General features: G+C 39.1%; 1 protein-coding gene and 1 pseudogene across 1 annotated transcript in view; one reads left to right on the top strand and one right to left on the bottom strand.

Moving 5' to 3' along the window:
* The window catches only part of ANK3 (ankyrin 3), a 339429-nt gene that overhangs the window by 205421 nt on the left and 113471 nt on the right, over window positions 1-20537 (bottom strand). The window contains exons 2-4 of the mRNA XM_019638372.1: window positions 5165-5266; window positions 4660-4758; window positions 4345-4443 (exon numbers count right to left, since the gene is read on the bottom strand). Of these exons, the coding sequence (XP_019493917.1) occupies window positions 4345-4443; window positions 4660-4758; window positions 5165-5266 (300 nt within the window). The remainder of the gene's footprint in view (window positions 1-4344; window positions 4444-4659; window positions 4759-5164; window positions 5267-20537) is intronic.
* On the top strand, window positions 5311-6570 carry LOC109380610 (NADH dehydrogenase [ubiquinone] 1 alpha subcomplex subunit 3 pseudogene; annotated as a pseudogene).

The raw sequence follows: 20537 nt of genomic DNA, 5'->3' as shown, positions 1-20537 counted from the left end.
GTTGAGCTGTTGTTCAGCATCTTAGCTGTAGAGGGCAGTGTCACTGGCCCTCATATGTGGGATCCGAACCGGGGCCCTCTGGCGTCCCAAGCCTGTTCTTAACCATCGCGCCACTCGGCCAGCCCTCAAGTGGGCACATTTGAGTGTTTATTTTGTTTTGCTTTAGTTTTGGTGAACCAGCCTCTGTTTCCCCTCCCTTTGGCAATATCACCCCTATATTCTTTAAGGGAGTTATCGCATCCTTGATATGTAGGTAGGACTTGTCTTGGTTGGACTTTGAGACAAACTGGCCTGCCCTTCAACCACAGTGTAGGCACATATGCATGATATATTCTGTTTGCTCTTTCAGGTCTATTCTCTAGCCTTCTTAATTTGTTTTCTACCAAATCCCTCCTCCCTACCCTAAAATAATCTATAGGAATATATCAAAGGGCAATCTTAATTTCATCTATCAAGGAAGGATCAATGAGGTATAAGAACACATACATGCTATTCAGTTCTGGCTCTAGGAATATAATTGTAAGTATCCTTTGTAAAGAGGGACTAAAAACATTACCATTACTCTCTAGTGCAAAGAGGCTTAAGGCCCAAGGAACTCAAAACGTTGTCATTGGACAACCTACAGCTGAAATGATTTTCTGCGAAATAGCACCTGGGGTAGAAGAATGGTCAGATTTCAGGGGGAAAAAAATGTTATTTTTCTCCCTTAAAACAAGTATACCACTGTTTTATATTAACTTCATAATTTAGGAAATTTCCAAAAGAAAGAGCTGTCCAAAAGGAACATATGGGTGCCCAATTTACATCTTCTTTTTTGCAGCAACAATCGACTCAGTTCTCAAAAGGCAGAGCAGCTCCACACTGAGCGAGTATGCTCTTTGATGTCTGATTTTATCCAATATGTTCAATACCTTCTGCTCTGAATTTTGCTGTGGTGTTATCATAAGCATGCGATTCCACAGACGTATACTTTTATAGATAGTGCTGAGGCGTGCTGCCTAATACCCACCAAAATAAAGTAACATTAAGTAGGAAGTCCTCTTGTGATTTTATTTAAGGGCTTAAATTTCATCCATGACAATTTCTTATCCAACCTAGTTTCCTATGGCCAGCCTTTGTATATCATAAAGTGCTGCTCTTAATTAAAATGTTAAGGACATGGTGATAGATGTGCATTGATTCACACTGATTTATATGCGATACTGATTTTTGTAAAGGTGGGTTAGAGGAGAGGTGTGCTATCAGGTCAGAGGTCAGAAAGGATCTATCTGGACCACAACCATCGTTTGACTTCATCAGGACCTGATCTCCCCAACACAGGAAACACGAAAAAATACAGCAAGACCAAGGAGGCACTGGTTTAATTAAAGGGTCTTTTCTCTGTTAACACCACTATGAAGACTTGTCCATTTAGATTACTTTGGTAGTTAAGGTAAAATATTATTTGAAGTGTACTTTGCTTCTTTGCTTTTTTTGGTACCTGACAGTATAAAGACAGAGAAGGACAACATGGTGAGGGGTGTCATTATACATGGAAATTTGAAAGCGTTGCTGTATTTAGCACAGAGTATTAGGGACTTAATATCAGAGTACAGTTCTTTATAGTCACAATTTAGTTATTCCACCTGATTTCTTTCTCAGGGTAGGCCTACGTGATGCCTGGGAAGTTAAGTCATATAAGAAAGAGTTAACCAACGGAAGACCTAACAGCAAGGCACTGACAAGGATTAGTTTAAAATAATATCTACAAATTGTTAGTTTATAGACCCTCAGTTTGTAAGATCAGACCTTGAGATTGCCTAGTTATTTTTATTTTCAAAATAAGGAGGATTTTTACACTTACGGAAGGTGAGGGGCACTTTTTACACTACTTCTTGTTAGCTATGAAATATTGTCTAAAGGGTAAAATTTCACTCGGACAGTGATGCTGTCTTTTTTGAATATTAATATTTCTGTGATGTTTTAATGTGCTCCCAGCTAAATGGAACTGAATCTCATGTCATGGTATTGCTGCTTGTTCGTGATAAGAGCTCCTGTTGAAAAGCTGCTATGGAAATGGTCATGGAAAGTCCATTCTTCTGCACGGCCGTCTCATTACTTATTCTGCCCACGGAACAATGCAGCTCAGAAGGCATATGGGGACAGGTGTCCAGAGGAAGGGAGACATGCTCTGCTGTGAGCTGTGGGGCAGGGCGTGCCAAGCACAGCTGCAGGGACCTGGGAACTTCACAGCCTGTGTTCCTCTTTGCCACTTCATCATCACTAGGGAATGTGTACAAATTGAAATCAAATCTGGTTATGATTTTACTCCAGCAGCAGCTTCTCCCGGACACTTCAGAGAAGGTTTAAAACGATGGCCGCTCTAAACATTTTTCAAGAATGGGTGCAATATTTAAAAGAAGGAAGTTTACTTTACATCCCTGGCCAGGCGAGGAGACAGGGGGGAGGAAATGAAATGGATTAAAGAGTTTTCCTACTATCTCAGAGCTTAACACTAGTTATTTTCCAGTAAAAAGTTATAGGGGCATTGAAAAAAAAATGGTTTAAAAGCCTCCCTTGTAGTCAGCCATCCTGTATCTCTAAGTACTCTAATTGTCAATTTTCAATTTTGTATCTTTTCTTTCTGGAAAAGCGTTATTACTCCAAGCAAACTCTCATTGGGAATCAGAATAAGTGGCAGAGACCAAGTGACAAAGTTCCAACCACAGGGAACTAGAAAGGAACCAGACCAAATATACAAGAAATCATGAGGTTGGAAGCACTGCACAGTGTCTTTTCCATGAATACTGATATTTACTGGCATCAGAACTACCATTGCTATGGTTGTAGAAAAAAGGGAAGAAGTTGCTGAAATTCTGTGGACCCATAAAATACAGCAGGCTGCTGTCATCCAAAGATAATCAGTACTGAAAAAGGCTGAGGAAATCAAGTGCTCTGAAAATGGGGATGAAAGGGCCATAGTAAATAATGAAAAAAGTTTGATTGAGACTTCATCTTGAAAGATAAAACTAGAAATTGTAAAAGCAAGTTTATATGATTTAACAGAACGTAGATTATAACTGCAGTCATGTACAAGTTCTCAGAATGAACAAAGACTAAACCAAATATGACTTTGGTGGAGAAAAAATGAGTGTAAGTTTCCAACAAAATTGTGCGATAGCTTGACATCCTTCCCTTGACTTTTTTTTTTTTCACAGCATAAGCAAGAAGACAGCCTTTTTACAGAAGTATCTGAGAACCAAAGGCCTCCCTTAATTTTTGTGCCATTTAATCCTTTGATTTTTAAATCATTCTCACTTGAAACACCTATCAGAAACATCCTGATTCTTCCTACACTATTGGGTCTAATGCTGCCAGAAAGCCACATACCGACAGCTTAGCTGTGCATCCAGCAGTTCTCCGAGATCACTTTCCCTGATTTCATCAAAGTTTCATCTGTTTCATCTTTTGCAAATCTCCCCATTGTGTTTCATATTCAATGTGTTCAATAAGTGACACCCTGGGGTAGACACTGGCAAATCAGGACAGGTGTCAGCATTCAACTGGAAGGAATGTTTGAGTAGGGACCAGCTTTAAAAATGGTCAGGTCGTTAGTGCATATTTGTGTTATGATGATTGCTTTCCTAAACAACCTCACATCCATGGGAACTCAAACAACACACAATTTGGATAATGAGGACCCATAACAAATTAATTCTTTTAGACTCAAAGTCTATCAATGATAAATAATCTACTGATGTTCTTAGAACTTCATGCAAGACTGGTAATTTATCAGAGGACCTACTGAATGAATTATGAGTATATATTCATTACAAAGAACCTGGACATTTTAGTTTGGGCACTTTTAAAGTTTATTCTGCTTGGCTTTTTTCTTTTTAATCTGTTTCAAGGAACAACGATGACACCTTAGGAAATAGGAAGTAAGTGTGTGTTCCTTTTTTTCGACTAGATAAAGCACTGATATATTGTGAATCTCTAAGAGCATCTCCTCATTTATAGGCATCCCCATGTCCTTTGTAGGTTAATAAATACTGTGACTGGACCTGAGCTAGCATCATGAAATAGTACACAAGACTGTGCATTATAGATATCCCAAACATTTACATCTATGACTACTAATTATACATAGATGGAAGACTTTTAAAAATCTCTACTTCTCACACATATGTATTACAAATGAGGATATATATATGAATTGAAATAATCTGCAATAATATAACTACTCACCGGCTGCTCTTAAGTATTGTATTCTTAGAGGATATGTGAACCAAGCAAAATCCTGACCGAAAGAACATTATTTGCAAATTATAACAAAATTACTTTGCAATATGGTTGTTGGTTTACCTGAGATTGTGCATTGACATTGGCTCCATTTGTAACCAAGACTTTTACCACCTCTGCTTGCCCAGCCAAAGATGCTATATGCAACGCTGTGTTCCCTTTCTGTAAAATGAAACACAAGGCACATCAACTCTTCCATCTCTCTTTCTCTCTCTCTGTTTTGACAATTTACAAAATATCGAATCTCTCCTTTTTAAATTCCCCAAGGAGAACCAAGTTGACAAGTATTTCATGAGAAATAAGCCCTGATTGTTATCAAGGGCTGAATCCTCACTGAATTTGGTAAGTGGTAAAAAGCATTAAATGTGTGATACTTACTTTTGTAGCTGCGTCCACATTGGCTTCTCGCTGTAGCAGCTCAGAAACAACTTCTACATGGCCTTCTTTGGAAGCAAGATGGAGCGCATTCAACCCATTCTGATTAAAAGTGAAGGGAAAGCTTTACTCAGCATGTTGAAAATACAGCAGTAAACAGTCTATTAAGATCTCTGAAGATAACATCCCACCAGCAATCACTTGTTTGTGTACAGTACAGGAACTTGAATCAGGAATAAAAGCACTTGACAATTAGGTGGGCTCTTGTGATATCATTACTTACTAAGTTTTAGGAATTAATTACTAAAGGATGGATAGCTATATTTCTGAGCACTCCTCTAAGAAAGCAGAGAATAATTTGATAATTCAAGCTGATGAAATTTAACAGAAGAAAACTGGCCAAAAAGAGCAAGTCTTGGTAATATCCAATGAAAGATTTAAGGAGTTTAAAGTCTAGAGTTTTAAAATTTTAACTGAAAAATAAACAACAAAAATGACCACAACTAACCTGATTGCAAATATTGATGTCAACGCCATTTTTGATGTAGTCAAGGGCTTTTTCTAAGTGTCCAGCTCGAGCTGCTCTTAAGTAACTTGCATTGGCATCAGACTAAAATAAAGAAGAAAAACATTTTGATGAACACTTAAACTAACATGCATGTTTGTAATTATTTAGTGTATAATCCAAACTAAAAAAAAAGTAAAACTGAGTTTTTAAAATTAAACCACAGGCAGTCCTCATTTCATTGCACCTTGGTGTTATGAGCACTGAGCTCTAACTGCGTGAGCTAACCGGCTGCTCCGACTCCAAGTCAAGTAGTTGTAGTAGTTGTTTCATTCTAGTTGTGGAGGGCACATCTCAGTGACCCATGTGCGAATCGAACCAGCAACCTTGGTGTTATGAGCACTGCGCTCTAAACAAATGAGCTAACCAGCCGTCCCCAGATATTTCATTTTTTACAAATTGAAAGCAGGAGCCTCCACCAGCAGAAAGATTATGACTTGCTTTATTGCAGTACTTGCTTTACTACAGTGGCCTGGAACAGAACTGCAGCATCTCCTACGTATGCCTATAGATTATTTCCAACATGAAAATACTAATAAAGGTCTTTGTAAAGTCACCAGGAAAAGGACAAATTTTGTAAAAGTTAGTTTCAAGTATACAAAGTTACCCTTTGTGTTATGTCATAAATGACTCTGAACTGAAAGAGGATATTTTCCATTCTGTGTGAGAACCTTTAATCAACATACAATTTCGAGAGGGTAAAGAGAAATCCTACAGCTTCTTAGTGGTTACATTATAAAAACCTCACTATTTCATTATATCAGAAATTTAACATTCATTCCATCCTTTTGTTTCTAACTATTACAACTAATTTTGCAATCAATAGCTTCACAAATAAATTAGTGTAACACTGAATGTAACAGTAATTTGTGGGTAATGATGGTCCCTTGCATTTTCCTACAGGACACAGCCCTGTGTCAAAACACAGACTGTGTTTGAAGAGCATTTATAAATGTCTACACAGATTGTGAAGTGCTCTTTCCATATATTTTCAAGCTACCTAAGGCTACAGCTGGGAGAAAAGTTTATTAGAAGCATTAGCAAAAAAATAAATACACATAAACTTTAAAAACAACTAAAACCAGGAGAACAAGACGGCTGGGAGACTGGCTGCCTTCTTCAAGAAAAGCTGGGCCAAGGAGCCGGTGCTGGTTGCGTCCTTCACTATTGGGGTCTCACTATAATTCTGCGCCCCCTTAGCCCCTACACCCAGTATGCTGCCATGATCAACCAGGTCATACCCTACAAGTTCCCCGTGTCCATCCAAGATGATAGGAAGATGCCCAACATACCCAGTCACCCCCAGGAACCCCAAGGGCCCAAGCTTGGAGTGGCTGGAGAAACTGTGAGCAGCTCCACTGACAGGGAGGAGTGCCCCGCCTCTCCACACCCCGGTAGCCCCCAATAATGTGAAAACCAAAAACAAACAAAAAACAATAACAACAAAAACCAAATCTGTAATTCTTTCATGGAAAATGTACAACTCTGAAGTTCTGCTGAACTCTAATACCTACAAGTGCAGAGTTGAAACCACCTCCTATTGAAACCTTTAATATAAAAAAGGCAGTGAGAGGAAAGACTGCGGAGTTGGACTCGCGCGGTTTGTGAAGGAATCTTGCTCAACATAGAACTACACAGAACCGGGTTGTCATGAAAGGGCAGCCAAACACATCTCACTGGTTATAAATGCAATCATGCAGAGGATGGCTTCAAAAAGGAGAGTGTTTTCTTTCAGCCATTTGGTAAATACCTCCTTCAAAGCCCCTGGTCACAAGCCACCTCATCTGTAAAGATGTCCCAGACCTCCCAGGCAGAGTTTAATTGCTCTGTGATCCCAAAGGATTAATTTCTCTGAGCTCTCTGGGCCTTTAGCACTCTGCATCAGGGTTTTTGGTGTCCCTGTCCTTCCTCCCTAACTGTAAACCCCTCAGAACAAGCCGAGGCCGATTAAACAGGTAGGCAACCTCAAGGCCACCAAGATACCAATCTTTGAGGAATGCTAATCATCCCGAGAAATGTAATTGAGATGAAGGAAATTCTGCCTCTCGGATCTCTGGTTCTGTGGTGGGTCAGTCAGTTCAGTAAGAGCTGCCTTGCTCAGGACCTCAAAGGAGAGGACCCTGCCTCCAGAGTCTCCGTCCTCTCTATTTACAGCAGTTGGCCTCTGAGGGAACATTGCTTCCACTAAATCAGGGCTTCTCAACCTCAGCACTAATGGCATTGTGATGGGAATAATTCTTTCATGAGGGGGACGGTCCCGATCCTGTCAGTGTTTACCAGCATCCCTGGTCTCGGCCAACCACGTACAGGAGTACACCCTATGGTAGCAACCAAAATGTCTCCAGAATTGCCAAATTTCCCTGGGGGTGGGGGGTGGATGGGGCACAAAATCTTCCCAGTTGAGAGCCACTGATCTAAATAAATACTAAACCAATTTATTTAAAGACTGTAGGCTTCAATAGGTTTATATCCTCAGCCTATCTAGATCGCCACAGGCCCTGACCTAGCACAAGGGAGTGACTTTATGTGTAATATTTATCGTGCTATTTCCCCTGCAACTAGAAGCATCCGTAGTGCACAAAAATGTTCTGTGAATGAAAGAATCAATACATAAGTAAATTGTGTGGGAATAATTGTATTAATTAAAATAGTGCCTGGGACAATACAGAAGGCTTTATCAATAACTACAACAGCACAGCTATTTAAGTGGAGAATCTGATACTGATCCAAGGCTGAACACCAGAGATCGTTAACGAAGACTGCGTGTACCTGGGATACACAGGTATTGCTAAAATAAAATTGGGATTTGAGTCAAGTGTGTAAATCATTTAATTAGAGCAGAGGGTTCAGTAAGAGGAGGACAAGAGATATAGGTTCAAATCAGACAAAAGACAAACCAACGCTTCCAGGAATTTAAAGAAAAATAAAATACAGCTGTTAAAGAGGTTCATTCTTTGAGAAGGTTAGAAGGTTAGTTTTTTTTGTTTGGTTTGTATGTTCAGTTAGAAATAAATGAGCTGTGCAAAGATGGCTCATTGTACCATAAAATATCATCTTTTTTGTGCCTGCTCAATGACTTACCAGTGAATTTGCCCGGAAGGGCTCTGATGCTGTTCTGAGAACAAATGACATCAGTCTGCCTGGATATTTCAACCACCAGAGACAACAACTGAGTTATGCACCCCAAACTTTGACTTTTGAGTCCATAAAACCCAGCAGCTACAGAATTTCAAACTGAGTTGTCAGAATTCAAGGAAAGCCTCTTATTGACTCCAAATCTGAAATGGTTTGGCAATTCCATCCACTGTCCATTTTCCTCTCAACTTTTCTCAGAATTTTCCCACCTGAAACTCTAAAGCAAAACCAAATAAAAACAACTTAAACCAAATCTTCTAATTCAGTGGTTCTCTAGCTATTTGAAGTTGGGATTCTTTTGAGAATAACAAAAGCTATCAACAAACTCCTTTCTTTCCACAACTGCACATGTATGCATGTATACGCACCAAATGTGTATATGTATATATAATTTGCACACTATTTAATGAGGCTCAGGACAGCTCATGGATTCAGCTTTAAGCACCCCTGCTCTAATGATTAAGAATTCTCGGGTGAATATGTTCACTATATCTATTTCACTGAATGACCTTGGAATCAAATAATTCTCAGAGGTAGTTAATTTATCACCTGGGAACTTTAGGAGGAAGAGAAAGGACGAACATTTATTTTCTTCACTTTCACTCTTCTCAGTCCTCTGTTAAATACAGACACGTTCCACACACCAATACCTAACAATCAGCCACTTTATATTCAAAGTAGAGGGGGAGATGGAGGGCAGGAAAGAGAAAGAAAAAACAAGACGAGGGACATGAAAGCTGCCTTGAAGAAAATCAGCAATTTAGGAAGTAAAGTTATTAGTGCCCACAGTAAGGAAATACCCAAGAAGTTCCTCCTTTTACTCCCAACCACCTGCAAGCAATGCAACCACATCTTTCTCCCACAAATATTTGTTGAGTACCAATGATGTACTCATCGTGCCAACAGGTGGCTGTACAGTTGTGAGCAAAACAGATGTCGCACATATTAAGACTCATGTATCTTCATCTCGCTGTCACTTACATTTTTCTAAATCGTGTTGCTTAAGTGGCAGGGTAAATAATGGATTCTTTACTTTTTTTTTTTTAAATTCTGCCTATGATACCCATATATATTTTTGTTTATTTCCTTAATCTTAAACATACATGTTTTGGATGGGGTCCAATACCAATGGGCTGCCTTTTCTAGCTGTTATTTCATCAAATAACTAGGGGCTACTCTTAACACAGACACTGCTTGGTTTTTAATCTTGAGCATTCTTTCAAAACAATGCCTTTTTAAAGCCACTTGCAGACAAATTACTATGGCAGGAAATTAGGTCCCAGGAGACGTTGGGCCCTGTTACATGGAAAGTTACACAGACAAGGTCATTGCCTCAGGAGTGGGTTGGCACAAAATGACTATAAGCAGGCTGGTCAGCATTTTTTCCCCTGGATGTTCCAAATCTGAAGTAAGAATTTGGAAAATGAAAGTGTCTTTCATCATTATTTAATATCTTATCTACTTAGTCATTTTACTAGACAGGAAAGAAACAGGCGCCACAAGTGCTTTTCAAGGAAAGGGCTTCAAGGATAGAGTCAAGCATCACTATGAATTAATCTAATAACTCAGCATTTCCACCTGTACTAGAATATTCATATTATTCAGCAGAAAGCAGTGAGTGGAAAGAAGAAGCATTTCCTGAGTGCCCACCCTCAGTAAGAACTAATACTGCAAACCTTTGACTACATGCTAAATACTAGCAGAAGGAGTTATAATTTAATTAAATTATCATTCACTTCATGTATATTAATTGTATAAGTTCTTATATTAACTTAGCCTTTATAATATTTCTATAAAGTAGTATAGTGGATTCAAGAGTGTCCCCTTAAAATTCATGTCCATTTGGAATCTCACAATGTGGCCTTATGTGGGAACAGGATCTTTGCAGATGCAATTAGTCGAAGATGAGGTTATACTGGATTAGAATGGGCGCTAAAACCAATGAGATGTCTTTATAATAAGAGGAGAAGATACACAAATACTGAATCATTATGTTGTACGCCTGAACCTAATATAATGTTATATGTCAATTATATCAATGGTATTTCCCCATGTATAAGACGCTCCCATGTATAAGACGCACCTTAATTTTGGGGCCCAAAATTTGAAAAAAAATGTATTACATAAAGTTATTGAACTCAAGTTTTATTCATCATAAAATTCATATAACTCCTCATCACTTGCAGAAAATACAAGTAAAAACAGCTACAACTACTGTATAAGACGCGCCCAGTTTTTAGACCCCCAAATTTTTCGAAAAAGAGTGCGTGTTATACATGGGGAAATATGGTAATTAAATAAAAATGAAGTGGTGGTGCACAGATACATAAGAGAGCACATGTAAAGATGGAGGCAGAGATTAGGCTGATGTTGCCACCAGACAAGGAACACAAGGAGTCACCAGAAGCAGGAAGGACCCAGGAAGAATTCTCCCCTGGAGCCACTGGAGGGAGTGTGGCTCTGCTGGCACCTTAATTTTAGGCTCTGGCTTCCAGAACTATGAGAAGATAAATTTCTGTTTTTTGTTTTTTTTTAAAGATTTTTTATTGGGGAATTGGGGGATGGGAACAGCGCTGGGGAATTGGGGGAAGGGGAACAGACAAGTTGCTGTCCTTTTTTGTTCTTCAGTGTAGTTGTGGAGGACGTTGCTTCACTGGCCCAAGTTGGCACCATCATTGCGCTCTTCCTGGGTGAGGCAGATCAGACAGCGGCTGCTGGCCGCTCATGCTGGCTGCTGGCTACACACGGTAGCCCATGGCAACCCACTGCAGCAGGGGCTGCAGCCTGTGCCGTCGCCCGCGACTCACGGCAGCCCAGCTCCAGGTCCAGCTGTTGTTCAGCATCTTAGCTGTAGAGGGCAGTGTCACTGGCCCTCATGTGGGATCCAAATTGCAGCCCTGCTGCTCAGAGCTGGCATCCCAAGCCAGCTCTTAACCAATGCACCACTCGGCTGGCCCATACATTTCTGTTTTAAGCCACCTAGTTTGTGGTGGTTTTTACAGCAGTGCAAGGAAACTAATACAAGTATGCACGATTACTAGCTCAATTTTATAGGCAAGAAAACTGAGTTTTAGCCAGGATGAATGACTGTCCCGGGATATTAGCCCAGGCAGTCTGACTCCAGAGTCAAGGCTGTTAATCACTATTCTAAGAAAAGGCTTAATAAATACTGGTCTACAGTTTATGCTCAGTAACTCTTGGTCCCTTCATTCATTCATCCTCCATCCATCAGCTCATCCATCCATCTATCCACCCAACCACCAAATTAAGTATGTAGGTACTTTCAGGTATATCTCCTCTAGACCACAATTCCTTAACTGAATTCATTTCAAGGCTCAAGACCAGGCAAACAGTGAATTGCCAGAAGAAATGCAGATTAGAGACTCAATGAGTAGATAACAGAGCTCTGCTCCATTGCTTCTAAACCTCAGGGGACAATCTCTGGGGCCCATTAATACCTGATCTACCAATCCTCTTTCTCCTTAATCTCGTCTTCTCAACTATCTGGGAACCACATGAAGGGTAAGATGCTCATTTTTGTAAGCTTCAGGTTCCTTTTCTCTACTGGTGTTCTGTCCTCTGCATAGCAACATACTCAGGGCAGGGAGGGAGTGAGTGTGAGTGTGTGAGTGTGAGTGTGAGTGTGTGTGTGTGTGTGTGTGTTTAAAATAAATCTTTCCTTTCACTTTTCTACCTAGCATCCCTTGTAAGTGATGATCTCTATCAGTTTAGTGGACTGGTTAATAGACCTGTATACCACCTATTCCACTTATTAACAGTGTTATCTTTGGCAAGTTTCTTAACATACATGTGCCTCAGTTTTCTCAGCTGTCAAATTGGGATAAAATAATCTATTAGAATGAAATTAGATAATTCATGTAAGGTGATTCACAGTGTGAGTGCATAGCAAGCGCTCCATAAATGATTATTGTTTTATTTTGAAACTATCCTGTAAACATCCAACATTTTGAAGAACTGGTTTAGGCTCACTGCTTCTATATACCCTGAACACTAATTCATATTTGGGTCTCTGGCCATATGGCTTCTCTTGATGGTCAATCAAGTCTCTCTGTACAAAGTCACCAATGACCACTCGATCTCAATCACCACATTACATTATTTAATTTTAATTCAGTCCTCTCTTAACGTCGAACCATTTGACAGCACCAATCACCTTCGCTTTCTTGAACATCTTCCCTTTAGCTTCTTTCCTCTCTGTTTCCTTATTGCCTCAACCCATTACTGAAAAATGGACCTTTTCCATGTTCAGACCTTACATTTCTTTGCTTCTTGTGCTCATTCCCAACATGCCCTCATCACTATCATGCCTTCCACTATTCTAAACCCACCACTCTGTATCCACACTGAGTGCATCTGTATCCCAAGGCTTTCCCACCTCCAGGTCCCACAATTTACTCCCCGCAACACCAAAAATAACAAATGTTTAATGACAACATATGAAGTATCTGGTACTCAAACTAAGCACTAATGATAGAGATGTGAATAATAAATTCCCGTGATTTCCTTATTTCAATTTAAAGGTCCAAAGATTATCCTAGTCACTCAGGAATACAACTTTGGTGTGAATCTTTGATTATTTTTTTCTTCTTCATTCTTTGCTTCAAACCCTCTTCCAGAAAGTTACATGTAAGCATCCTGTCAAACATTCTGTCTCTGGGACTTTTGTAGTTTCCATTCTTCTTTAAAAAAGTATTTGCCAGAATGCATATCATACATACAGAGGAATACGTAAAGCATATATAAGCAGTTTAAAGGAAAATCATAAAAGAAATATTCACATACCCATTGCTCAGCTCAAGAAGGAAAGTTACAAGTAGCTTTACAGACTTCCAATGAGCCCTTCCTTGATTGGCTCTCCAGAGACACCCTCTGTTCTAATCATTCTCAGGCCCTTCTTTATAGTTTTAACATCTGTGTATACCTCACTAAGCTAAATATTATATAGTTGGCTGTCTTAGCATTCTATATAAGTGGAAACATACATTATGGACCGTTCTGTGACATGATTCTTTTATCTAATGTTGTGCTTCTTAGAGTTCGCCACATTGACATATGTAACGGTAGTTAATTTATCATTGGTGTTTGCGGAATATTCCATTATGTGATTATAACACAATCTATTTATCTACTGTACAGTGGATGAATGCTTGTATTGTTTCCAGTTTGTGTCTCCTATGAACTGTGCCGCCATCAACATTCTGGCCACTAGTTTTGGTGTACACAGGCAACACTTTTTTAAGGTATTTATTTAAAATAGAATCTGAAATGCTGGATCACTGGGTATGTGCTTATTCAACTTTACTTGTTAACGACAAACTTTTTTTCTAAAGTGACTGTACCAATTTACACTTCCTGTGGGTTGTGATTATTGACTGCGAACTCATATTCCCTAGAAACTAACCTTTGGGAATTCTTTTGGCCTGGGGCTAACGCTCCCAAATTCCAAAGAGGAATTTATGATTGCTTCTGCCAGTTGCCTAGAGACACTATCAATTCAAGATTATTTGAAAAAGAATGAAGGTTCTGGGCTTTTATTTTAAGACGACACAGACAAATTAGACTTCAAACTGGCATAGATACGAGGGAATCCTTGTGGTTCCAAATGCTCAGGGGAGATTTTTCTTCCCTTCCATCTGGTGACAAATTGAGACAGGCAAGCTTTCCCTATACTCTTCTGTGTGGTGGGTTTATTTCCTGTCCAACCTTTTATTGGGAGTCACATCCTTTGGGGCTCTGCTTAGTGTGTGTGGGGATGGAGAAAGTGGTGGTGGGGGGCTGTCCACTCTGGACAAGTGTAGGCTTTGTGTCCTGTGTCTATGCAGCCAAGTAAAACTAGTTCTTGTTGGAAATATGCTTAACTTTTTTTTTTTTCCCCCATTCACCTACTATTTTCCCAGTTCATTCTTAGCCATGGGATACCCAGGATCATTCTAAACACCTCCAGGAAGTTGTAGTCACACTGTCTGTCCCTAGCTGATTATTTGAAAAGCTCTGAACACTCTTCAGGAGCTCACGAGGAGCCACTGAGGGTTGTGAGAAAATCCTGACAAGGATGATAGCTGCAATTTACTGAGTGCCTACTATAGATCAGGGACCTCACTAAGCATTCTATTATTGTTATTACTATTATTCATGCAATATTATTATTTATTTCTTAAAAATTCTATCAAGGTGGGAATCTTTATTACAGATGGAAAAACAGTTTCAGAAGTGTTAAGTGGCTAATGAGTAGGCAGCAAGGATTGAAACCCACAACTTTCTGATAACAAGCCCAGGTCTTCCCTCAACACCAGTGGTTCTGAACACTGACACCAACAGCAGGCTGAGTAAGCAGAGTTCTATATGCCTATCTTCAGTTTACCTCAAGCAGATCTACGTTTGCATGTTTAAATACTGACGCTTGATGGCACGCTTCCTTTATAAAAATGCTTCTGCTTGGAAACCACAGTATTCACTATCAACTTCTCTGGCATAACCTCTAAGGCCCTTTAAAACCTGCCCCACAGAAACACTTCCAGCCTGTAGTAAAACATGAATACTGATCTTGAGGCAATCCAGATGGCTTATTATTCCTCAAGGGCTTATTATTTCTTGACAGGCCCCATGTTTTCCGGGCACTGTGACTTCACCCAGGACACCCCTATGCAAGTAATGCTCACTCACCACCATTGCTTGCTCCCCACCCTATACCAAGAGTCATCCGCTAAATCCCAGGTCCAGTGCAAATGTCACTTCATCTTTCCTATGTTCCCTGATCAACACTGGGCATGACCCCTTCTCTCTCAGCTGTTCTGATTTTTGTAATTATGTAATTTAATTAAATATTATTTAAACTATGAAACAGTAGGTAGAGCAAGAGTATTTTTATGAAAATGAAATGAAATTCTTTGGAAAGACTTATTAGGAAGAAGTTCCTAAAAATGTTGCTGCTGAATCAGATATGGATGAGATGACCGTAAAGAATGAAAATACAAATCAGAGAAATCCAGAAAGATGCTATGCACAGATTACTCCACAGATCGCTTTAACTTTTAGTTTTCCATTAAAGATACAGAAACTGGGACTCTCAGAAAAAGCATTAGTATTACGGAGGGACAACATGAACTCTAGTCCGCAGATCCATGCTCAGAGGAAAGGCCTCATTTTTACATCCCACATTTGGCAAATGGATGCAAACTTATGAGACTTAAGGTCAAGATCAAATGTTTAACCAATATGTGTACCTCTTTATTCCTGGCTGCTAACCATTTTTTAACAAAAGAACTGGTGCACAACTTTTGCTATATAAAAGCTTCCTATTAGCCATGCTTTCTACTTCTCAAGCAGACTCTAAGACACCTCTAATAAAGCTTCTTCCACTAGAAATTTCCAGAAGCATTACCTAGGTGGCCAGATCCAACAGATCGCATTTCCTGGTTTCTGGCATCAGAAAATATGGACCAGGAAGAACACCAATTTTCTAATGTTCTCACATTGGACAAGTTAATTTAAATGTGAATGGCGGTAACCAGTATATCGGTGCAGACATATCCAGGAAGCACATCCATCTGTTTTCTTAAATCCACGTTCTAAACACCACTGTGAGGTTGTGCTGAAAGTTTGAAACCACAAATCTGGGACTTGAAGTAGTAAATAATGTATCTTTTCTAACTATTAAATAAAGACCAGTCTTCAAAGTGATGTTACAGTGTTTATTCTATCACTAGGATTAAGGGTTCATATTCAATAAAGGGTCCAATATCTAGCAGTAAAGCAGGAATGTCTATTTGGCCTCTTCTGTGAGGATGCAGCTACTACTGCTTTCAATAATTTTATAATCTAGTTGTGCAGACTAGAACCAGCACATGGAATTAGAATCCACAGTAGAGGAAGCTATGGAAGTTGAAAGAGTCCATGAAGGTGTATTGAGCAAAGCCATTTCTGCATCCTGGGTATAGCTGGCAAACAGCTAAGAGGAGAAAGCAGGGCTTCAAGAGGGCACTTGGTGGAGAGAAGAAAGGAAAGTGGTTAGAGATGTAGAAATGGAAAGGAATGATGAATAGACAATCTCTACTGAAAAGGAGAGTCCCCTGGGAGGGACAGTAAAAGAGAGGTTCACAGAAGATTAGGAATGGCAGATAAATCTGATTTAACTTTACCATAAAGATACCAGGAGACAGTGAAGTGTTTTGAGGAGTGGAAGGAAATCATTACATCTATATTTTAGGCCAATTAATTGATGGCAGGTTAGAGTGTAGGAGGAAATGGAGACAAAAAGATCTGTAGGTCAATGGATGTCAATCTACCATGTCAAGGATCTCTAGGGGAAGATTAAAAACAACAAAACATACCCTCAGGCCTTACCCCCAGAGATTCAACTGGTCTTTCTGATAAACGAAGCTCAGGTTATTCTAATATGCAACTAGAGGTGAGAGCCACTGAATTAGGACATTATAAAAATATGGCTCAAATGGCACTATTTCATCTTTTCTTATGGCAGAATAGTATTCCATTGTGTATATACACCACAACTTCTTTATCCAATCATACAATTGTCACCCCAATAATCTTTAGTTTAAAAACATAATGAAACATACTTTCTTTAAAAAATATATAATGAAGCATACTTTCTTTAAAAAAAAAAAGGTTTGGGGGGATAGCAGGTGGAATGGAAAAGGAGAGCTTCAAGAGGCATTTTGAAGGTCTGTTGACAGACTCTTAACTTCACATAAGAGACTATTAAATTCTCAAAGCAACGTTTTTAAATTTGGCTTTCATATTTGCCTCGCCCCCTTTTCTCATACTCTTCTACAGCACCTTTTTTAAAGCAAAGTTTTACAACCAGAAATCAAAGATGTGAGGCTTTTCTTGGTAACATCAAGCAGTAATTTTTGGTGACTAAAATCTTGATCAGGAAAGGAACTTACACAGTATGGGGTCTGCTTATCAAAATCCCCAAAACCTCCATGGCCCTGATCCTTAATTAGCATTTGCAATGCCAATTACAGTGTCAGAATATAAATGGAGCTGTTTTGCAGAACTTGTCAAAATCCAAGAGTAGTGTGTGTATTTGGAATAAGATAACTTTCAACAAAAAAAGGTCAAGTGATTTGAGAGTCGTATTTTCCTGAGTTTAAGGCTTTGAGATTGAACATGGGGCCATGGTCCTGCCCAAGCACATGAGGGGACAGCCAGCACAATAAATAGAATTTTTTTTTAACCACTAGGCTAGAGCAGAATCACCCCTTATACCTTGGGGCACACCCATTCAGATAGTGCCCATTCAAAGTTGCCAGATATTTTAGAGTAAGATATTACATGCTGATATTTTATAGATATCTTGCACAGTGATCTAATTTCTGACCAATGTCAAAAGAATGCGACCAACTGCATAACCCAAAACAACTATGATATTCATGCAACAATCTGCCTCCTGTCAATAAAAACCTCAGATCTTTAGGAGACTGGCTTTTCTCTTTTTTTGTTTTTCCACCAAAGGGGTATTAGGTATTTATGTTAGCAAGTAGTTCTTTTTAGGTATGTGTTTGGGGTTGGGGGTGCTGAGATTTTAAATAAAGGGGAGTGGGAGTGTGTGTGTGTGTGTGTGTGTGTGTGTGTGTGTGTGTGTGTGTTTTGCACAGCAAGTGCCGGAAAACACTTGAACCTTTTTAGTTAGGGAAAACCTTGGGTTATTAAGATGTTATTCTTTATTTAATGGCTACTCAGCTATTGGAAATAAACCAACATTCTCCATCCATAAAGCAGTAAGAGGAGGAAGGAGTACAGAGGGTTGGGGGCTTAACCCAGTAAGAAAAATGCTTCTTAAGCTTATCTGTATCTATAATGACCACTATAAAAACCACTCAAGTACAAGGGGCTGCCTCCACAGATTCCTTCCAATTGCTACAAGGCTGCCTTTGTTTGTAAAGATGTTGCTTGGAAGTAACCTCAGTTCATCCCCGAAAATGAGGTCACTGGCCCCTAACACATGTTAGGCATGGTTAGCATCTTTACACTGGGCCCTTTGCCAGAAAGGCCCCTGCTGCTGCACATGTCAACCCTGCCAGGGTGTCAGGGGGCACACAGTGGCCCCTCTGAAGTGGAAAGGCAAAAGACACTCTCACCTTTATCTTTCAGGAGAAGGGAGCGGGAATCAGTTAAAGAAAATAAATACAGCGCTGGCAGGCTTTTGTTTGTACAAAGGCAGTATTTTTAAGAGATTTCCTTTGCCATACTGATAAAAACCCACTCTCCTCAAGCCTGCCTACTAGGATCTGGTTTACATCCAAATGAAGATCCGGAATCCAGGCCCCTGGCAGTGTCTTTTCTCACTCAGAATTCAGACCCCTAAAAATTCTCCTGCAGACTGATTAGAAATAAAAATAAATACAAAGAAGATGTTTACCGTAGGAAAAACAAAAAGTGCATTTGGATGCTGTCGTTGGGTGGGTGGGGATTTCTACTATTTCTCAGCGTAAAGTTGATTCTGTTCAGCTGCCAAACAGGATTTATTTGAGTGTGTCTGAAATTTTGTGAGAACATAAAGTAAAATTTTAAAGAGCCAGTTTCAGCTGCCTCTCAAGGGATATAAAGCTATATGTATCAGGGGAGGAGAGCTGTGTATGTCTTATTAATATGAGGTTAATATAGTAGCTTTTTGTTCTGATTTGTACTAGCCCTGGGCAGAATCTCAAACCATTTGGACTTAAAACTTGTAAAAAAATTTTCTCACAGTATAGAAGTTCCAAGGTGTCTTAGAGTGCTCTAGACACAGATTATGTCCTCACGCTATTATGTATTGGTAGAATGCTATAAATGATGTTAAGAATTGATAGATTAGATGGATTTTAGATTAGGTAGAATTAGACTAAGTGACAAATGACAAGTGAATTCCCTCTTTCCTTTAAAAGCTCCATGATATTGTTCAATATGAAAGTACTCTTACAGCTAATGGTAAATGATATATTTCCCTAATGAGCAAAAATGGAAAAATGTTAATAAAAGTTCAATTGTAGCCAGGGTACTTAACATAACATATGCACAGCAGAGTAGCTTTTTATCCAATAGTTTTTGAAATTTAACATGAAAACAAAATGAACCCTTACATTTTATTCCACTCAAGGACATTTTAGGACACAGTGAATTTGTCTTTACTTACATAAGAGTGAAGTTATACAACAAGGACATAACCTTAAATTTTGTAAAATATTTATCTTTGGTTATTTTGAAATGTAAAGATCTAAATTAACAAGTCCGGAAAACAGCCACAGATGAAGAAAACTTTTTTGAAAAGTATGTTTTGCAGGGATATTCATTACCAGGCTTGTCTGAAACCTCTGCTGTGTTTGGACATGTTTCTGATTATCTCTTGGGATAAAGATGCAGAGAAATGGTAATATGTTGCTTTGAAAAAACAAAAAAACAAAAAACAGGTCTATCTGCAGCAATCTCAGTGCTCAGAAATTCAGAACATATGGCAGCACAGGAGAATTTTTTTTTTCTATCTTAAGCCACAAAGATGGAATATCAATATGAGGAAGATTTAGTCCTTCTGGAAATTTTAATCATCTTCATTTTAGGAAATTATTTTCCCCATTGAGTTAAAACAAGAATTCAATAGAAGACTGCCTAAAAGAGTTAGCTGTTGATGTTGGCTTGTAGCGTGTAAATTTTGTGGATGACAGGTTCTCCAAAACATATGATTGAAACGTTTTCCATTTGTCAAGCAAAAGGCAAGTGCTGAACAAAAATGCAGAGCCACTGAGGCCTTATACTTTTTCATTATCCATCATCCCTTTCTCTTTTCTATGTTTCATCTAGTTCATCTGTCTCAATTATTTCCCACATGAACACTTAAGAAATTCGCTGTTACTCTTCTGTGAATGCAGCTGCCTATAAAATAATTGATGCACAATCCATTGTCTATTGTTCATCCAAGGAAGTGGCTGTCTTAAATGATCAGGCTGTCCCACCTCTGGAAGGAATAGCTGACATGTACGTACCTTCATTTACTATTGTGTTACAGCATGAGGGGCATGTATGGGGCCCTCAACTCACCTCAACAATATTACTAAGTAATCTCAGCCCTGAATTAGTGAACTGGTAGGCAAAGAGTCAATTATAGTAATAATTATATCTTAGTCTTACTACATAGATTGCTTTGTATCAACAACAAAAGTAT

This window comes from Hipposideros armiger, unplaced genomic scaffold, assembly GCF_001890085.2.
Source record: "Hipposideros armiger isolate ML-2016 unplaced genomic scaffold, ASM189008v1 scaffold_39, whole genome shotgun sequence".
NCBI lineage: Eukaryota > Metazoa > Chordata > Mammalia > Chiroptera > Hipposideridae > Hipposideros > Hipposideros armiger.
The sequence above is the reverse complement of the archived record's forward strand: the minus strand, read 5'-3'. Positions and strand labels throughout refer to the sequence as shown.